The 21,964-nt window shown below is 42.3% G+C and overlaps 1 protein-coding gene across 2 annotated transcripts in view; it reads right to left on the reverse strand.

Moving 5' to 3' along the window:
• iqsec3a (IQ motif and Sec7 domain ArfGEF 3a) overlaps positions 1–21,964 on the reverse strand; it is a 143,243-nt gene that overhangs the window by 108,397 nt on the left and 12,882 nt on the right. For both annotated transcript variants that reach the window (XM_085769589.1, XM_085769588.1), the window contains exon 2: positions 16,101–16,181. In XM_085769589.1, the coding sequence (XP_085625715.1) occupies positions 16,101–16,181 (81 nt within the window). The remainder of the gene's footprint in view (positions 1–16,100; positions 16,182–21,964) is intronic.

Raw genomic sequence — 21,964 nt, forward strand, 5'->3', positions numbered from 1 at the left:
GCAAATTAAGATTTAATTAACCACCTCCTTCTATAGCCTCCTATTATAAAACACTGTGAGTGTTCATGTTCACCAAATGAACACAAATGTTGTGTAGCTCAGGCTTTATGGGGGATTGTTGAGCTCAAGGACGGTCTGCAACGAGCTTACTGGATTTGTTCAAGAGAAAAAAACAAACAAAACGAGCTACAATGCCGACCTAAAGTGTATGTGTGTGTGTGTATCCTGACTGAACTGAACTGCAGCACTTGTTAAAGGAAATATTGTGGAAAGTTGGCTTTCTTGCAGAGAGGGTTGCTCTCTGCTCTTATCTCTGTGTGATAAATTTGAAACTACAGGCAGGTGAAGGTAAATCTACCCTGTCACTGTATCTATGTATATTTTAAGTCTTGTCGTCAATGTGGCATTGCCAGCTTTCCCATTTGGCTTGGAGTATGAAATGTCAGATTAGTCCTTTGAGCAGAGGTGAGTGAGGTGACGATCTTATATCATTGACGATCTTACTTTGGCAAATGATCGGCTTTTCAGATGATTCACAGAGAAGGAATCATTAAAGGTGCTATATTTAGATCATTCATTTCAACGGTTCAATCGCTAATGGTGAATTTGCAGTGTTTGAGGAGAAAGATAGTCCGCAACCCGTGGTGGGACGTGCCGGGCTAGCTGGTAAGCATCCACTAAACTTTCAAACTTTCAAATCAAAAGAAGTACATGAACCACATCATTAATAAATAACAGCATCCGTTCATACAGTATGTACTAAACAGAAAATGAGGTTGGTTGTGACACAATTTGTAAAAAATAAAATAAAAGAGACCACAGCGATGTGGGCAAAGTGTAGTGGTTAGCAGACAAACATCAAAGTGGCGGAAAGATACAAATCACAACTTCCAGTCAGGACTTCCACAATAAAATTGGAGTGGACACAGGACGCAGATGGTTGATTGAGATAGTCGATTGAGGTTCTGCCCTAAAGGATTATCATATGCCCGCTATGACGACCTTTATGACCAAGTGAGTCATTAGGGATTGGTCCTGGTCCCCCTTCATATGTCATATCATCTTCAGGCCAGATCGCCCACTCCTACAAATTCAAAAACCAAAGTCCTCTGGTGGAAGTAAAGCAATTTCAACAACAGCTGGTAAACAACAGGATGCAAAGCCCAGTCTCTCTACCAGCGATCAATCAAACATATAAGCTCCCTAAGCCTTTTATTTCACTTAACTATAAGAACATCACACTTCCACCAACCTTGGCAGTGAATGTAAGACACAAGTCATTTTTAAACTGCTTGAACAAACAAATACGGCTGTCAGTTTCTCTCCAGAAGACAGTCTCAAGATTATATGCACAGGCGTTTATTTTGGGGATTTATTTACTCTCCTTCCAGCGGCATTTATTTGTCACCAGCGCTCTGTGATACAGAGAGGAGGCTGTTTATTGTAACGATGGAGCTGAGGCTGGAGAGGCATGGTCTGCCATCAGGAGCACTATTCACTCTTTGGCACGTCCTCCATTATCTGTCACTGTTCTCAGATACACACACACACTCATATAGGACTCCAAATCACTCTCCCTTCATCGGTGAAATTGCTTTCAAGGGAGGGCTGGGAGGGAAAAAATGTTTCCCTGTGTTCACTCTATAGCAAAAAAAATAAAGTTAAGCCAGGCAGTAACGGGCGTTGTGTTTCCACTGACTCTCTACCAGAAAGTGGTGAGATGTTATCCCATCATGAGGGCTGATAAGAGCAGGGGAAAATTCAATTAGCTCTCAGCGAAATGTGAATGGTTTTTCTTCCAGAGTGAGAGCACGTCCACGCCTGTGTGGACCTTCACATTTAATGTTTTCCCTCTGACATTGGCTCTCTTTGGAGGTGATCACAGGCCTTTAGAAAAGAAGGCGGCCAGACCGGTTGGCAATGTCAAAGCAGGTATATTTCAAAAATGGGCTTAGAGGGCTCCCGTAGAAGCGACCTAATGGTGCGTTTTATGGTTACCAAATGGAGTGAAAGAGTGGAGAAGGAGAAGGACACCTGGGTTGCAACAAAGGTGCAATAACAGATTTGACTTCACTTTCCCGGTAATCTCCTTTACATTAAAAGGTCAAATCTAAGCTCCGGAACGAGAACCTACATTAACTTTGAGAGATTGTGAGTCACTAATACCATTCCCCGCCTCTTTTAACTTTCTTTTTATCCAAGGTTTCAAGAGGCATCTTCAACTCGAAGGCCTCTGGATGGTTCTGTATAAAATAAAAGCGAAAAATCTGTATTGGACTGACACCGCTGGCCTGATATAACTCATTCTGACCACACTTCACCTCTTCAAAACAAGGCTGGGGCTGACAAGGAATGACACAGCCTGGATGACTCATCATAAAAAACACACACGCACATATCAACACACACACACATAGACACAGTTGAAGTCATGGTAACGGCTGCACACTGTGCACAAAAGCATGACGGAGTAAAAAAGGCATGAGAGCTTTCTTTTTGTCAGCATTCAACAGTCTGTAGGTGGGCCCATTATCTCAGTGTCATGAACACTTAACGCCTTTAGTAGATGCACCTTCCTCATATAAGTCTTTATCGTAAACGTACACATTTCACACACACTTAAAAAAAAAAGATGACAACTCTTTTACCAGTGACTACTTTGTTAAATCTCACTCGGTCCCTCCGTCTTTCTTCCTCATTGTCTAATCTAAACCTCAACCACGGTCTTTCCTTTCTTCTTTCACTCCCCCTCATTCTCCGCGCCGTCATCCCCGTCTCTCATTACAGCGGGCGAGGCGACAACAGAGCAGGTCGCCTCGTCAGCACTTTTTCGTGTCATCACCTCCTCCTCCTCCTCCTCCTCCTCCTCCTCTCAGCTCATTTCCTAGTTGATCTACCGTCGTGAGGCTGTCGGCGAGCTGTCACGTCAAGGACTACCCGGTGATGTAGACAGAGCCGGACAGCGTCACCCCACGCCCAGGACACCTTATGTCCCCTTACAGGGAACACTGAGGAACAACCTGTACCAGTTAGATCCTTACCTGGTGCAGCATGTGTGACTATGTGAGGCAGGTGTGCTAGGATAAATGCAACACATTTCTCCTGTTTTCTCTCATAGCACCTGTCTCTGTACGTGAACGTCTCTCACTCCTGCAGTTATTAATTTAAATGTTGATGTGGCACCACCAGCAAATCCAGATGTACAATATGGCGCCAAGCTGAGCAGGGGCAATACACAATCATGGTTGTGTTTGAGCGGAGCTCGAGATTTAATCATCAAAGATTTGGCATACCAGCTGGAAAACTGTTATGAACTGTCTATATTTTTATAGTGGAGGCACCCTGCTTTGCCTGACATAACATCAGAGGAAACATTTCACTGAAATGCAGTATTATCTATGAAACAACAGGGATAACAAACAGCACCACAATAGCCAGCATTTATTGAGTATGGTGATAGTTTGAAAGGAATAGTTAGCTTATAGTCAGCACAAAGACTAGAAACAAAGAAACAGCTAGTCTGGTTCAAAATTCAGCCGCCAGCACATCCGAAACCATCATGTATTAAATTAATTCATTACAAAAATAAGATGCATCAGGAATTCACTGTAACTAAATAAATGACATCATAATGTCAAGGGCAAGTAGTGATATAAGATGTACGGACAGATAGGCTACATGGCGACTAGCTACAAGAGATAGGAATCCAGCCACAGGTTGAAAAAATAAAAATTCACATTTAGAAAATAATCGATAAAGCTTTCAAAACTATTCTCTCCAAATTATCTCCCGCTATCTCTCTCTTTGTCAACTAGTCATCAACATGAAACTAGTCAACACAAGAAATGTAAGTTTAGCATTAGCAGCTATGCTACTTCACGCTGCGGCGTTAACCTCAGCCACGCCGGTCTCCTCAAGGGCAAGAAGTCACATAGTGACAATGAAACCAACACAGGTTATAAAAAAACAACTTCACTAACCTACCATAACAATATTTTACTGAAAAAAAGTTTACATTTTAGGCTAGCTAACAAGATAGTTATCCAGGCTGTGCTTACTTTATTGCTGTTTGTGTGGCAGATTTTCTGTTTTGTTCGTTTTTTCATGCAGTAATTGAAATTAAATGTTAGGAAATGCTCCTGAGAGAAAGGTTTGTACTTCTACAACAAAAATATGATAATAGCACATCAGCATAAAATAGCTCTAACTTTAACAGGTCAGACATAATTTTACCGAGCTCTCCGAAAATGTTACCTGCCGCACACCTCAGACTGAAGCAGACTATTAATTCTTCCCTCCATCTGAACCCATGGGAGATTTACAGCTCACACTCTGCCCTCTCGACAACCTCTGGAGCTAATGGGGAGGGCAGCTGAGGGCACCAGATGCCTGCTCGTATGGCATTTGGCTTCATTTTTTGTTGCACAATGAAGCCTGCTGTAACAATCTGGCAGCAGCTGACATGACTTTATTGTACGTGTGAAAGGTAAGGTCGTGTCGTGGGCTTCAATTGTTAAACCGCAGTCACTGACTTCTTTACTGTTTAATAGGAAAAGCAAAGATGATTAGGTGGAGGCTGAAAATAATGGTTGAGTGCCAAAGCAAAAAGGTCAGGACAAAATGTGCAGCCAGGATGAGAACAGACAGATGTCTCTGACTGTCAGCGCTCCTCATTAGCTCCCCCTGCTGCCCAAAGGTTATTTTGTCCATTTTAGGAGCTGCAGGCAATTTAGGCTGAGGGGACAGCCACACACGAAGCACGGAAACACAAACAGACACATCCCTGGACGTTGTGCTCTTTCTTTTTCCTTGGCCCGCTCTCTGTCTTGCATACACAAACACTCACCTCCACACAGGGGACATTTTATCGCAGCACAGTCAGGCAGGAGGTTGAGCAATTGACCAGCCTGCAGAACAGGGTCTATGGGTATTCTGGGACCCCTGAGATGATGGAGACTAATAATATGGCAGACCATTAAAGACGGCCGGGGAAAGGAACAAAAGAGGAAGCATTAATACCACCTTGTCACGTGGCGTGTATGTGTTCTTGCAGGTGTATGTGTGTGTGTGTGTGAGAGGGAATGGGTGAGATAGAGAGAAGGATGCTAAAGCCAAGGAGGCTGTATATCATAAAGCTCTGCCACTGTAGTACTCGAGATCTTTATTATCTGAAATGATCATACGAGGCTGCTGGAGCCAGAGCACGGCATTCATCTGAGCCATTAGCAAATCAAAAGATCTGCATTCAGGCTGAGAACAAAGAGCGTCATAATCAGAACGGAACTTCAGCACATAATGATCACCTCTTTGTTCTCAGAAAAATACAAAACATTACAGAAAAATGTACATTTGTTGCTTTATTCCTTGCAGAAACTCTGCCAATGCAGAATGGTTATTACTGCACAATAAGCCTCCTCGCAGGATACAGTACTTCAGTGGATATTATGGCGGTAGCTGCGCCTCTGGGGACAAGTGAACTGTTTCCTAGAAATGACCAAAACCATTGTTTAATATGGTGCAGTGAGGGATAAAAAATGATCCGAAATCCCAGACGGAGTCAGGAAAACTGCATACAATCAGCCTTTATATACTGTGTGTTTTTTTGTTTTTTTTCCCTCACTGCCTGTCTTTGCAAAATCGAGAATGACTGTGCTATATCATTTTGCCCTTGCTTAAAAAATATAGTGTATACAGCAGCAGTTATTGAGTATAGTTATGAACTTGCACTTACTGCTGCATTTTTCAGCGAATATTACGGCCGTAGCTTTTCCTCTGGGGACAAGTGAGTCAGATGAATGACAAAAAACATAATTTAACATATTATGGATGGGGAAATCTCAAAGAGAACAAGAAAAAATGATTATGTTACATATTTCTTGACTTTTCAGAGAATAAATGTCATTCTACTCTGGCTTTTGTTAAAACATAACATCATTAATCCAAATTTGTCAGAATTGCAAATAGTATGAAATATAAAGGGGTACTTATACTTTAGAGATCTGTGGTGGAAGCATACCGAGGCGAAAAAGTGCTTAAAGCATCAAAGCACTGACAGTGCTGTATAATGTGACAGATATGTTATTATAAATGACTATGAGTGTTATAATGATACATCAGAGTGTAACCAGCATTTCACTTGTTGTAGCTGCAGGAGGTACAGTTAGTTCTACCAACCAAGACACTGGGCCCCCCGTCACAGGGTGACAGGATAATGCTGAGGGGGTGTGAGATGCTTCATGGGACACAGAAAAATAAACATTTACATACTTTTTTTTTTCAATGAAACCATCTGAGAATCAAATCAAAAAGGTTGGCAACTACCCAGCTCAACCTTTGACAACTATTTGTGTGTAATGTAAAATCTCAACATAAAAATAAATGTAGTAATGTAAAAAGTCACATGTTTCCTCCAAAATGTAAAGTTGACATAAAGAAATATTAAAGAGGTGGAAATACTCAACTTATGTATAAGTAAAAGTGATACTAATAACTGTAATGAAATTCTAGTAATAGCAGATAATCAATTAACTGTCAAAACAAAAGAAGCAGAGATCAAAATGTCCTAACGTCAGTTCCTCATAAGGTCAAAAAAGCACTAGATCCTACATTTCCCATCATGCAACTAAAAAATATTTTTCATTAGACCCTCCCTGACAGGTGAAAACCTAAATTAGGGGTTTGTTTCCTAATCCTGGAGAAGCACAGGGGACATTATACGACAGCTTTCATGTGACTGGTAAATTGACTTTGACATGTGAAAGTCTTTGGAGAAGCCCTTTAAAAATATTAACCTACTACATCACTATCAACAGCTTTCATTCTGCCCTTCACAGCGGTTTGTATGTGTCAGAGAAGATCTGAGGACCAGGGCCTGGCATTTATAAAGCAGCTGCAACTTAAAAGACTGCTGATTCTCAGACACACACACACACACGCACAACCATTTGAAAGCATATACGCACAACGGATCCTGTACACACAGGAGAGGCTGCAGCAAAGTCATCAAAATGTTGTGCTTTTATTAAATCTCCTCTGTAATAAAAACCCTCCGCTCGCTTCACAATGCTGAGATAAGCTGCAGGACGGAGAGAGAAGAGGAGGAGAAACTCTCAGATCTGAACATTCGACGCTCAACGCTGAAAACACTAAAGAGAGAGGGAGAGAGAGAAGGGGGGAGGGGTAGGGGGGTTGACGAGAAACTGTGCAGCAATGCAGCAGAGCATCATATCAAGTATTAGCGTTGTGGTCTTCTTTACATATAGTACATCAGATGCTACATGCGTTAAAACGAAGCAAAGAAAAACGGTGAATGACGTCTATGATCATGCAACTGAGCATGGGCAGATCTGCTATCTCTGCTCTGTTGTAGCTGTCTTGCACAAAGCGGGCCTTAGGGTGAAAATAAATTAGTCGGAGCATCACTTTAATTAGAAACTACTCCGAGCACTCGCGCTCTTTAAAAGCTCCTTTCAGTCGTTCACAATGCTGCTGAGTGCTGATTTCAATTTTGAGTGAATTTAGGCTACTCGAATCCCAGAGGACGCGTTTAAAGAGGAGTAAGCTGGAGCGAAAAACCAACAGCTGAATGGATGGACCCCTGAGCGGGAACTCGTTGATTGGCCAAGAGGCATAACCCTTTAAGCCAATAGGAATATATGCCATTATTAGAATAAAAGGAAATCTGGGGAGAGGGGGGCGGGGGGGATTCACTCACTCTTAACTCTTAACATGCAGTCTCTGGATGTTGTGTCGTATTTTTTTTCCTGCTGTGCCCTCTGTTCCCATGACAACACAGAACAGCAAGCCAACAAGGTCACTTTCTCCAGCTGAGGCAAAGCGTCACGGCACAACCACAGCGTGCCACCCAGAGAGGGAGAGAGAGAGGAAGAGGGATGCAGACAGGGAGATGAGGACAAATATCAAATTACAAGGTGAAGAGGTGAAAGAAACTGTGATTGAGAATCCTGCAGGTCCAAAATTTCATTTGCGGCACAGCGTAGGTGAGACTAAAAGCTGTGTGTCTGCCGGTGTGAGGACAAAAAAAACAAACAAAAGGTGCTCTTGTACTTTAACAAGTTCAGCGCTGTACAGTGGGAGTGCAACTCAAAGGCAAGTCCTGTACGCCTAAAAAAAAAAAAGCTCCAACATGCCCCTGAACGTCCTCCAACAAAACGGATCAATCATTCCATCAGCTCCTCTGTCTGCTTCAATGCATCATGATCCCACACACACACACACACACAAACACACACACTTACACTAAACCTCTACTTGTCTCAGTCGCTACCCAAAGTGACAAAGTATTACCAGCTGTGTCCTTACTCATCCCACGTCACCTTTCCATTTGGCAGACAGCATGACTCTGCTAATTAGCCCGGTTTATTATTAATTCCGGTGATTAATTGGAGAAAAAAGGTGTCTTGGCGAGATGACACAGCTGTCCACTTGCGCCACGCGCAGAGGTGAATTCATCTCCTGCGGAAAAAACGCCGTAATTCTCCCCGATGCCATCCCTCAAAGTGTCAGCTTCATCCTAAACACTCGTGGCGTTTATTGACATTTTATACCTGCTTACGATCAAGGACGTTTTTTGTAGGTGCAGATAAAAAATTACGACAAGAGACTCCTAAATGGAATTTGGCAATGACCCAGATGTGTTGTCCTTCTTTTTTATTTTTCTCTTAAGTCATATGCTTCACCAAGCGCAGTATGTAATCCTTCTTCTCGTCTACTTCAGCATTCTTTATAGCCCAGCATAAAAGATAAGGCTCTAAACTTTAATTACACAGTGAGTTCAAAAGTGCAGATCTACACTAATTTCCTCTGATTAAATGAGTCTAATTTTGCATACAAATCTTACTTTTAAATTAGGATGAGTGGATATACTGCCCAGCAACAATTCATTACCCTGGAAAATGAACTTTGTGACTTGACTTTGATTGTCAGGTGTTCATTAAGATGAAACTTATTCTCTGACGATTAAAAAAAGTAGTAAAAGATCATGAACTTCATAACTAATTACATCTCTGACAGGGTAAATCATTGTGGCAGATTGTGGGGAGCATACCTCATTAAGGTGTTGCTTTGTGTACCAGTGTGCGAGTCATTTGTCAGGAGCACAGCAGGAGGACTAATTTAAAGGGGTTTTTAGATGCTGAGCAAGATGTTAGTCTTTCTGTGAGCGCTGCGAGCTGCCGGGGGGGAGAGCGGCCGGTTTGGCAGCTGAATCGCCAACAGGCTTGAGTGCCGTTCCAAAAAACGGTGTGCTGTCACCTGCCAAAGGTTTATATTTAACTCTGCGACCAAAAAGGAGTGAGCGTTTACTATCCCGTCGGCTCCTTCGCCGCGCGCCCAGGATGACTCAGCCGTGAAGGGAAGCTGCTTCGCCCGAGTCGTGTCACTTTCTTCATGACGACTTATTTCAAAGTGTGCACACTCAATACGTCGTGCCAGACTTTCTTGTCTTTGTGCTAAAAAGTTTCAGCTAAATTTATGCTGCGAGTATGAAGACTCAGCACAAGTCTTTTTTATGCAAATGGTGATGTACTGCAACACATAAAGACACTCACTTGAGACATAAGACTCTTTGATTAAAGACATTGTGTTATTCTGTCTCCAGTAATGCGCTCTCATCTATAGGGTACCCATTGTCTAAATGTAAATCCCACTGAGCTCCTCTCACTCACCTCTACATTTAGCAGGCTGCAGATTTTCTATAGGATGAGCTGTTTAGTCACTGTCAGGGTTACTACACTCGTGAAAAGTGAATAGGACACACAATGGGTTTCTGACAGGAGTTAAAGAGGACATATTATGGAAATGTCACTTTTGAAGGCTCTTTAACATATATTTTGGTGTTTGTCTTGCCTTCCGGCCCCCAAAATATGAGAATTGACAAAAAAATCTGTAACGGGCAGGCTACCTAGGTTGAAAACAACATGGTTTTACGAGCTGTTCCCTCAGTTGTCTTCCAGCGATGTAACTAGGTTTCGAATTTGCATAATACCACTCCTACCTGGGAAGGGGTGGGGCGGGGCAAGCAGCTGTTTTGAGAGTATGAAAAGCTGTGATGTTTGATCCTTGGGGTATTTTGACCAAAGCATGTCACAGATATGCCTTTAAGACAACTGGGAACTATTTTGATTTGTGTAAAAGGGGCAGAATATGTCTCCTTTAAAGTAAAAACATCGCTTTTAGTTGCTGGTCAATGGCACATATTGGCTACATGGTTAAATCTGCAGAAGGGTACTTCTGTCTGAACCTGACCCAAGTCCAATAGAGTTAGGTAAGCTGAAGCACTGAGTTTGTGTTATCCCGTCACGCAGTCCTTGTTGCCTGTTTACGCTGATTATACACATGTGCGGCCACCTTGTAGATGACCGTCAAAAAGCCGTTATAACCAACTGTATCCACCGTATCCACCCTCTAATCTGCAGGTCTAAACTGCTGCTGCTGCTGCTTTTCATGTGTAAAGGACAGAAAGCGGTACAGCAAAGACTAGCCATGCGTCTCAGTGACATTTCACACACAGTAGGGTCCTTAAAGTCTGAGACTTTTAGGGTGATTTCACACCTGCACTTTTAAATCAAACCCTCATTTGTTTCCCCCACCCTTGGTACAATTTGTTTGGACAGGTGTGAAAACACAAACCACACTCAGGTGCAGACCAAAGCAATCGCGCCACGACCCTTTTAAAGAGGCGGTCTTGGTCTGGTCCCAAACCAACTCTGGAGCAGTTTGTTCCTAATGTGAAATAGTTCTGACCTTGATCCGACTACACAAGCAGGTACATTTAGAGGTTTGAGCGAGATGGTTCCCATGGCCTTGTCCCTGCTCCCACTAGACAATCTGCCCAATAAGTGGATGCTGTGAACGTTGTCACATGGTTTGCAGTGACGCATTTTGGTTGGCTTAGACAACCTTTGGGACACCACTAACATTCAATACCATCCGGCCAAATTTGGTCCCTGCCTTGTCGTTGGTCAGTGAGGTATATTCATCACAGTTCAGTCAAATTTCTAAATCAAATTAAGAAAGTTCCTCCATAAATCAATACGATTTAACTGATCTCAGCTGAAATCCCTAAGTACTGGTAAGACCTTCAATACCAGCCTTCAATATGGCTTGAACAGGTTTGAACATATACGTTTGCTTTATATTAAAGTGGAAATACGAGCAGAACTTACACAATTACTGTCTCAAAGTCTGCAAGACATAGTTAGAAAGACAGGATACTATCTATGTGGATTAATCTACCACAATGCATCTCTGATACTGAGCCAAAATCTACATTTTGTAATCAGTCCTCACTTTCGTGACCAGCATAGGGAATCAAATAAAGATTCTGTACTCACTTTATCATTCTTGATGAACAAGTATGATAAAATCCCTAAAATTTGGTATATTCTATAGTCTACATGGTGGATATCTGCCCTTCGTCTGGGCCATCTCTGCTGTATCAGTGCCAAATATTGCTCCAGCGACCTTAATAATTTTTTTGGCCCAGGTCGGTAAGAGTTGTCACATAAAATCTATGACTGTTTCATTGGACAAGATAGCTGAGAAAGCAGATGTCTCCTGTGTTGTACTTGTACTTGTTTACACATATTGTTCACATCGGTATGTGTTGATAGAGCAACACTGCAGTTAACACCATCTTGGGGAAAGAAAATACAGCAGTGCATAGGCTACGGTTTCCCAGTAACACTTGAGAGACGATTTGGATGCGATCCCAAACACTCGGGCAAAATTTCATACAGCGACATCAAGGTGTGAACATGAATTCATGCTCCACTTCAAATCGAGGCAGTTGAGTCGGCACAGTTTGTTGTTACATGGAAACTCTGGCAGTCAGATTCAGAGATTTCATGAATGAGTGCATGAGTGAACACGTCTATGTGAATCTTATGGGCTTTAATACTCAAATACAGTTAAACCGTCGTCCTCCCGTTGACCCTAAAGGCTGGAGAGGCTTCATTTAACGCTGAACCACCGGGTATCTTCCTGAGTGTCATTGTTTATAGTTCTTCTTGTGCCACTCTCTGCGCTAGAATATTCTAGTAATGTTTTCTCTTTCTGCGTTTATTAGGTTTCTGGGGCCCCGTGTGATGACCACAGCACTTCTCAGTTTTGCTGCAAAGCAGAAAGTTAAAAACCAAGGTCCTCTATGGAACTGTAAAAGTAGCAGCAGAAACTCCTGAGTGCAATTTCAGCACACTGCAGCAGAAGATGGCCCTCGCTGCTAATTGAAAGGCCGCAGCCATCCCGCGCAATCAGCCCCTTCTGCGAGTGATTATAGATCTGACTTTGTGACCCCAGAATACAAATCCCCTGTAGTCTCTAAAACCTCTGGTGCCTCCTTAAAGCCTGGCAAGAGTGACCAGGCTGTCAGGGTGAGTTTTCAGCCTCCGTAGGGTCCTCATTATATGCGACCGTGAAATCCTGACTCCTCCTCGCAGTCGACAACTTCCTACTTTCTGCTCATTTAAATGATCCCACATACGCGGCGTCATTAGCTCTGATCAGATAAAGCTCCTCAGATACAAACCAACAGCATGCATAGCTTCAAATTAACACAATGGCGGCAGTGGCCTTTTCTGAGCTGACCCCTCCGACACAGAGTCCTCTCCACAGAAAGAGGAGCGCAAAGGAAAATATCAGTGATTGCAGGTGTGTTGTTGTGTGAAATATGGCTTTATTGTATCCAGGAGTGAAGATGCTGCACACAGGCAATAAATGGTCCTTTTCATATGTTAATCAAGCCTTGTTTGGAGGAAAGAGGATTCAAAGTCACTCAAGATAACAGAATCCACTCACTCTCAAGTAATTTGTGATTTTTGCATCAAAAACCAAAATAAAAAGAAACCCCCCAAAAACCGCTCTTCTGTTCAGAGGCACAACCCTGTTGAATCTGAACACACAGACGCAATGCACGTATTCTTAATTCAGTGTGACTCACACTTTCCCAGGATATAATCATATTATGTCCGTCATGAATAAACGTCCGCAACTTCACTTTGAAGTCATGGGGAAAATAGAAGACACTCCATAACTTGCATTTGTGTGCAATTGTGCAGTTTTTAAGTGCTCCTCATTATCTGAGCAAACTATTGAGAGTTTCTCTGTACATCTATGAGTGCACTGCAAATAGGAACTTCTAATAGCTTATTCGGGATAGTTTTAATAGTGCCAATTTGTCAAAATGTAAACAAATAAAGTAGAAGCTTATAGTCCATGCAATGAATCCATAGCAACACTGATTACATCCACAGCTTGGAGAAACTTAGAGCATGATTCTCCCACAAAGAAAAATAGTGTTGCACCACCACTGTATTTAAATATAAATGAGGTTGCATGGTTCTTACAAAATGAATAAGACTTGTGGCAACTGTGCTAAAGGCCTGTAAATAGAGGGAAATAAAAATGAGCAAAATAAAAAAAGACAATTCAAAGGGTTTAGTAAAGGTGAATCATTCATTATGGATTTCCCTGCTGATCTGGTGTTGTGCACAGTGTTGCGTAAGTTCCTGGTGTATGTAAATCATCTACTGTATGCCGTGTGTACCGTAGTGACACATTGGCACACACACATGTACATTAACACACACACACAGATAGACAGGGAGCTATGTTCTGATCACTGCCAAGCCAAAAGCATGCAACATGATAAGAACTTCTTTTTTTTTTTTCTTTTTTTTTTCACATGAACACAGATGCATTACATGTGTCAACAAGAAGGCTCACCAGTTTCCAGCATGGGAAAGACCCTACAGTACACACATCAATGCATTATGGTAGTTTTTTACATTGTATAATTACACTTTAGTTACATGGTAATATTCATACATGACTCTTTCAAACTTAACGTGACCACAGTGGAGAGACAAGCCCGAAATGAAGTGAGCATGAATGACGATGGATGCAAATGGGGGTGTGGGTGCTGTGTGGAGTTATGTCGCCGTGACGTGATGCGATGTGATGCGATGTGATGTGGTGATGCCACGTGAGTAAATGATCAACAAATCACTGACAACAATGCGGAAATACAGAAATCAACAACAACAGAATACAGCTCTCAAAAAGAGATAAGACGCAACAAGAAGAAAAAATAAAGAGGGGGGGGACAAAACCACAAGCTGCTTTCTGTCTTAGCCCCAGAGAGTCCTGAAGTTGAAGTGGTTTGCTTCAGAGATAGGTAAGGTAAGGGTGGGGGTGTTTTAGAGGGGTTGGGGGGGACGTGTTAGCAAGGACCTTCTGTTGTGGACTTTGTTTGTACCTTTAGCTAATGGTCCCCTGGCACAAAGCAATCGCAGGATACAACAGAGCCAAATGGCCTCTATCAGGCTCAAGCTGCTGAACTCCAATAGATTCTCGTCTTTTTTCTTTTCCTTTTTTTTTGGGGTGTTGTTGTGTGCCTTTTGAATTTCCCCTCCAGTTCTGACCTTATAAAAGTCACTCCTGTCCAGTCTTAACCTATGCTACTGCATTATCCACTTGTAGTTAACAAAATAACTGTGAAGTGAGGTTTTTGACAGCAGATATTGTGTGAGACTTGGGTTTTGAGTTAATCACTTGGCTGCATGACAGTTGGTCTGATGAAAAGTTTTGGAACATTTTGGTCTTTTGGAGTCTCTAAAGTGGCAAACAAAGCCGGTGATCGGTGTTTACTTCCCTCCCTTCCTTGTACATTTCTATCCTCCAAGTCTATCCATGAGGCTGATTTAACACCACACAGGCTTCTGAGTTGTTTAAAGTGTGATTGTCGGCGCTTGTTGGTCCGCAGCCGTCTCCCATTTACCGTGTCCAGCACCGCGGGGGCTGTGATTTACCATCAATACATGTTTGCTTATCTGCTATTTTCTGCCAAGCTCAGACAATGCAGCAAAACAATCCAGTGAAAAGTGCAGTCCACAACAACAGGCCATTTTCGGGCGGAAGGCTTAATTGCTATTGATACGCCTTGGCCAGACGAATGCCATAATTTTCAGTGAAACTCCGGTGGTGGAGCGCACTGTTGTAAATAAAAGCAGGAGGCAAACAAATGTTGTGCTTTCAATTCTGCCAGAAAGAGGCAAGATAATACACTGTCGAAGCCCTTTATTATGTCTTTTTGTTCCTGCTTATCTAATTCGATATTTTATAGACTGCCTTTTCAACACTAAATATCAATTATTACACTCCCTCAAATCTGTCAGGCAAGCCAGTGGTTGTACAAATGTACAGTAATTACAACACCCAATTATTAGTGGCTCTATTTTTCACATTCCCCAGGACAGTGGGCGCAAATTACCACATCAAACTAAGATTAGAGCTTTTGATTTGGCCATTTTGAAAAACTTTTATTGGTTATAAAAGATTATTTTGTAATTCTTATACAACTATTTGTACACAGTTGGATTTTCTGGCAGCATCAGCTCCACTGTTGTCATATGCCAATCTGACATAAAATGATAACAGCTTCATCATCCTGCATTGACCGCTAAAGTCGGTGTAATATTCTTCCTCTTGTTCATTGTTCACACAGATGGCCAGGCCCTAGACATGAACACACTGTCCAGGAAATGGGATCTTGATGTGACTGATTTGGATATTACTTCTTTGTTCTAGTGAATTCATCTTGATATCCTGACAAACACCGGGCTAACACTGTGTGGAAATACCACATCACATCCAGTCATGGCTGAGAGTCACTCAGAAAACAACAGCCTCAACACGACCCAAAACCCAAGTCGATGTGACAAATGACATTTAATACTGTGTGGAGTGACTCCCTCTCAATCACTGAGGTGGCTATTTTAAGAGGTCTAATCTGATTGGCTCGCTGTTGTCACTGACGGGGATGAATCGAGATTGTCCCCTGGACGAACCTGAAGCATTTACAACCACTTCAACTTAGATAACTCTGCTGGGGTAGTTGTGTTGCCTTAAGTAGCTACTGCAGCACCGCTAGGCTACTAACAGGATGCATGATAAGTGGCTGCAATTAAAATTTACAGAAAATAAAAAAAATAATATTGTTCAAAGTAAATTTAAAGAAAAAATAAATATTTATATTAAAAATAAATATTTGTGCAGATGTTACAAGGATGCAGTCGTCTTACCTGGGGACACAGGCAGTCGATGTCTCCCCCTCTGGGGCCTCCGGGGCCGGGCAGCAGAACTGGTGTAGCACTGTCTGGTTTCTGTTAGAAGAAAACAGGACAACAGAGTTAATAGAAAAGTCCAGAAGGAACCTCAATGGTAAAAGCTTGGATCTGTTTTTGTAGTGAGTTACTTTCTACACCCTCTTTTCTAGGCCTGCACCTCAAACTGTAATTGTCTAGCAAGGTCAGACAGTACGCCGTGCCTGCTAACAGTTCACACTCTAGAAACTTGTAAGTAAACTTGTATATAAAATCAGAGTTGCCTGTATTTCAGTTACAAGTTGGTTACAAGTCCAAAAAGCATCCATTTTGTTAGCTGTTGTTGCTGTTAGCATTCTTAGCTAATACCAGCCAATAACAATACCCTACGTGAAAGTTTGGGCATGAAAGCAATTTAATTATCTAAAGTCAGATGTTCTACAATTTTGTCGGTAACTAATTTTATGACACTAAAACAAGATCAAGTGGCTGATCAACTGTGGAATCTATCTATCTGTTTTTATTCACTGTTGATGCAAGGAGCAGCCATCTTGGATTGTGAGTTCTTCAACATCAGGAGGCATTTTTGATGATGTAGTTGAATGGAAACTTGGAGAATCTGATTAAACACACCATAAGACCCATTTTACAGGGTCCTTGGTTTACAACAAATCTGGAGAATTATTGAAAAGTCAGTCAGGGACCGTTTTCAACCAACAAATGACATTAATGTTAGCATAATTAATTAGCTAGCCACAAGATATGAACTATATGAACTAGAGTTTTTGCAGAATTCAGACTCAACAGCTACACGTGGGAGAGTTTCTTTTTTTTTTTTTTTATCTACGTCTGTTTGACATCAAGGACCCATCAAGATTTTTGTGCGGTAAATCTGCCACTGTTTTAACTGCAAACTGCAAGTCAGTGCCATGCAAGGACAGAAAGTTTGACAGTTGTTTTACAGCCGCAGTCTGCAGTGTCTTCTGGTTCTGAGTCCCTGTTTCAGAGGAGTCCTCAGACAACCTTACTCAACCCAGACACAATGTTTCCCACTGGGTTTATTTATAGGGAGGACTTTCAGGATTACTCTAGTAGCATGAAATCGCTGGGCCAGCGTTGGTCAGGTTGGCAGGAAACAAGACAATCGCAGCATGGATTTGAGCCACTGTCAGCTTCGATGCACAATTTACAGCAGTCCTATTAACAAACACTGGACCCTAGTTACAGCCAGATGTTTAAAAAAAATATGCAAAAAATGGGCCGACAGAGTCAAGATGTTGTTAGGCGGGCTTATTTACATTCTCAAGCAGTCACAGCTGCCAATGGTGATGCCAGATTTTGTCAGCAAATGCAGAACCTCAAGGCACTGTAGACTATCAATACAAGACGAGACTCAAGTAAGTCTTTTTTTTCCCTTACTATCGAAACATATCAATACTAATTGGACACTTTAATTTTCTCCCGCTGAGACGATTGCAATTCATTATGTAATTGATAGAATGATGCAGCAGTTTCCTGTGTGAAGTTGGTGCAGACTGCAGCAGGAAGAAGCTTCACAAACATTAGATGTAGTAGAAAATCTCTCTCTCCCTCTCTCTTTGCTGAGTTACACTGGCAAGTTAAGTATTTCAGAATTCAATTTAAGATTCAGCCAGTTACTTTTAAAAACACCTTATTCTGCACCTCAGGCCCAAAACACAAATATTGTATGATCTTTAAAATTTTGTCGATACACAGCTAGATGGATGGATGGATGGATAGAAAGCTGGGTGTGCACTGTGCCTCTCTCGTCTGTACTGCAGGAACACGAGCCTGTCAAAAGAGTCTGGTTTCAGGGATGCCCCGTGGCGTGTCTCGATGTTAGCGCTGGTGATAAACACCCTTTCAGTGGGGAAACACAGAGAGGTATTTCTTCACCAAATGGCTGAGCTTTGGGAGCATGATGCTCAGAGATGGGACTGAGTGTAGGAAAGTGGTGAAAATTTGCTACAGTGCAGTGACAAGGCAGCGAGGAGGGAGGGCCTGTTCAAACGTGTTCAGTCTAAATCTTCTATAAGACAGTATCGAACACATGGATATTTTCAATTTTCCGCCCCAGCCGTACTTTCTCTGTGCAACGGGATGGGATGATGTGTCCATGAAGGGGAGAGCAGATTGTTCAGTGACCTCCTGCTCCGTCACTGATTCATACATCTCCAGGTTCTGACCAATGACGGTTCCGGCCTGGTGAATGAGTGTATTGATCCCGCTGCCTCCTCTGGCACAAACGGCGCTCTCACAGCAGACCATGGCACAGTAGATGGCACTCGTTACCACAGACCATGGGAGAAGATCTTGGTGCATCTTTGTACACAAACCGACAGATCCCAGCTTCCTCAATGTGCTCAAAGAGACTCAGGGTTGCAAGCTTTCAGCACCACGGACAGAGACGGATGAAAAGACTGGGATGTGCGCCTTACCAACCATGAATTAGAAGTGATTTCATACAAATCTCATAAGAAAAGGCCTCGGTTTGGCAGATGAGAAATAAGTACAATTTATAAGACAGTGATCGAGTGGCTGCAGCAAGTCCAATACTGCACATTCCCTATTTCACTGGAAGATACTATAGAAACACGGTCACGAGTGAAGGTGAATGTGAAATGGAGCAGGAGAAGAGCAAGGACGTAAAATTTTAATGCGCATGTGAGAAATCCATGAGTGCTTTGGCTTTTTCTCCCTCCATCAGTACGTCCCCTCCGTCACTCGGACACGGCCTCGTGTTCTTCACATCCTTGATTTCACAGGGCTTCATCCATCTCATCTTTCAATATCCTCCCACACCCCTCACTTACCTCCTCTCCCTCTCCCTCTTTCCTCCTTTTAACACTGATTTTTCCATCCTTCTCTCTCTTAGACGTCCCATCCCCCCACCTCTACTCTGAGTCCTACCGGTGCGTGCTGTGCACGAGAGGAATTTGCTCAATTATTCTTGCTGTCAGAAGATGTCGGCAGTAAAGGGAAGCAGCGGCTTCCCATACGTTGCGTCCTATCACCGGACACGGGACACAGAGAAGGACAAGGTGGAGAGGGCTGAGACATAAAGATGAGAGAGCAAGGCCAGTGTTGCCAGCAGCAACCACCCCTCAGTCTCTTATCACCCCGCCGTTGCGTCTCGATCTCCCGCCCTGTAGTCAATCTTCCTGCCCTCATTTCTCTCCATTTCCCCTCCAAGTCTGTCCTCTGGGAGAGGACAGAGAAAACAAGTGGACCTGTATATCTTCTTACAAACCCTCAAGAACACTTCAGTCTACCCTCTCTGCTCTGTCCTGTGATGTGCAATAGTTTCTCACATGATACACGGCGTCCTTCGAGAGGCTCGAATTTTTCTTTTTTTTCCTCCACTCTTATTGATCATTTAGTCTCTTTTTGGACAGGAAAAAGAAGGAGAAAGGGACACTGGAGGAAGAGGAGGGGGTGGGGGGGGTGTATTTGAAAGCAACAATAGCAGAGAGTGGAGGGAGGGTGTGACAGCAAATTAATTTCCATTGTTAATGGCTCCTCTAATTGTGTTCGCCTTAACGACCGTGACACCGCTGTGGCCATTTTTTAATGGGTCGAGAACACAGACTGTCTCTGAGGGGACGCAGATTAGTACGAGCGCTGGAACAGGCCTGCCACTTGTTCACACAGATAACGGGGAGGGTATATTCGGCAGGTCAGTTCAATAAAAAATAATAATAATAATAAAAATTTCCAATTAAAAGCCATCGTTTTTTTTACTGTTCTAATTTTAAACAAATGCAAAACACGTGTAAAAGCAGCGACCGTTGCTGACAATTCAGACAAACTCTCCCTCTTTTTTCATCATTACATAATTTACAGTCTGAGTTTGCATGTCACTGTATCCTGCTTCCTGTCTGAGCGCCGCAGCAGCCGACCTACATTACGCTTAATAAAATCCTCTGTTATATGCTTTTGTGATAATAATGACAGAGCTGCTTATGGATCATTGTTTTTGCTTAATTCACTGTATAAAAGCTGCTGCTGCATCATTTCAGTTTGCAGTCACCACACCATAGCACTTGGAGGGAGATGACTCCTACTTGCATGTATATATGAATCGTTAGATATACACAAATATATGAATAAAAACAGACACTGCAATAATGCTGAGTCACCTTTTTTGACAACAGTATGGAGAAGGCCAAAAAAAAAAGCAGCGCTCATTTGAATTTAATCACAGGGTATTATTGGTGAGGAGGAGCAGTGTGCGACAGGGTTAGTTGCCTCTGATGATGAAAACGTATAGACAATATGCACGCATTCACGTACACACACACACACGACTGATATACATCCATATTTGGAGAAAAACACCTCTCAGGAAACAAATGTGGGCTGGAAAGAGAATAAACGTTTTATCTTTTAAAAAGCCTTCCTTTTGATTCATCTGAGCCATCTATCTTTGTCTGCTTTCATCTCTGACTCTTCACAATTTTCTCCCCATTATTTCTTGCCATCTCTCTTCACAGGTTTACTATCACTTCTATCTCTGCACTCAAAAACAGCTCACAGGCACTTTGAAAGAGTTTTGCTTTATGGAGGGACCTTTAAAAAAACACACACACACACACACACACAGACCTGACGAGGGCTGCATAAAAGTCAACTATTGTGTCATACATCATGAACCCTATGAACAGTGTTGCCATTTCATCATTGTGGGAAACATTAAGATTAAACTGAACTCACATGACCTGCTCTCTGATCTTCCACACCAGTGACTTGGTTCCCTTTGTGGCCTAACTGCGCTAATACCTCCTATAAAAAAAAAGGAAAAAAAAAATCGAAAAGCTTTTATAAGCCCTTCCACACACTGGGTCTGTTTGAGGGAGACCTTAATCTCTGCACCATGGTTTCATTGTATTTTGTTTTAACTTCTCTCGCCTAATGTGTTTGTCGATGTGCTCCTTTCCTGGTGCTGAATGCAGCATTACAGCGTCAATAGCTCCGCTCAGGGCAGGAACAAAAAAAAGAAAAAGATGTCTGCACACCGAGAGTGATGCACTTTGAAGCATGGGACAGACGGAGAGAGAAGAAAAAAAGAGGGGATGAGAAAATGTTCGCTCACTGAAATAAAGTAATATGCCGTGTTAGAGTCTGCCCCTCAAGGCCAAACTTGGTAAATACAAACACAATTGACCTTAGAGGAAGCAGATGTATTAACTTTTGTGGTGAGAAGGGGGTTTAGGTTGCACGGCTGCTTATTTAAAAAGGGATTTTCAATGTTTGTTTCATTTTTCATGTTTGTTCAGATGCAAAATCTTGGACTAAATGCATTTTGGAGTCAAGGTCAAAGTCATATACACAAGGAGAAAGGGAAGGGGAAACATTTATACTGAAGATAGCAGCTCTAAGATGAGTTGGGAAAAAAAACATGGGTGCCATAATCTTCCAGTGATAAACCAAGCAAAACTTATTTCACTTCGGGAAAAGGGAGAAAAAAGCACTCGACATCGGCATCACCATCCTTCAGATTAATTTAGGTCGGCTAATATATGCATTCTGCAAGTCAACACATCTCATGGAAGTATTACTAGAAGCACTTTGATCATGGTTAATAATAAGAAAAACACACACACACTCTGAATGTTTCTGTAATACTTCACATCCATTTGGCAAATTGGCAGTCGCTGTAAGTGCCAGTTTATCACTATGTTTTACAGGCTAGAAGTGTGTACGGCGTTCTGCGAGAAATAAATCCGACAGACACATGAATACACAGTAATTTCGTGGCGGTGGTGGGCGCATGTTTTCAGGAGGTGAAGAGGATTATCAGCCAGAGAATATCCAAAATCAAA

The sequence above is a fragment of the Trachurus japonicus genome, chromosome 23 (genome assembly GCF_045865225.1).
Source record: "Trachurus japonicus isolate A0001 chromosome 23, Traja_1.0".
Lineage (NCBI taxonomy): Eukaryota > Metazoa > Chordata > Actinopteri > Carangiformes > Carangidae > Trachurus > Trachurus japonicus.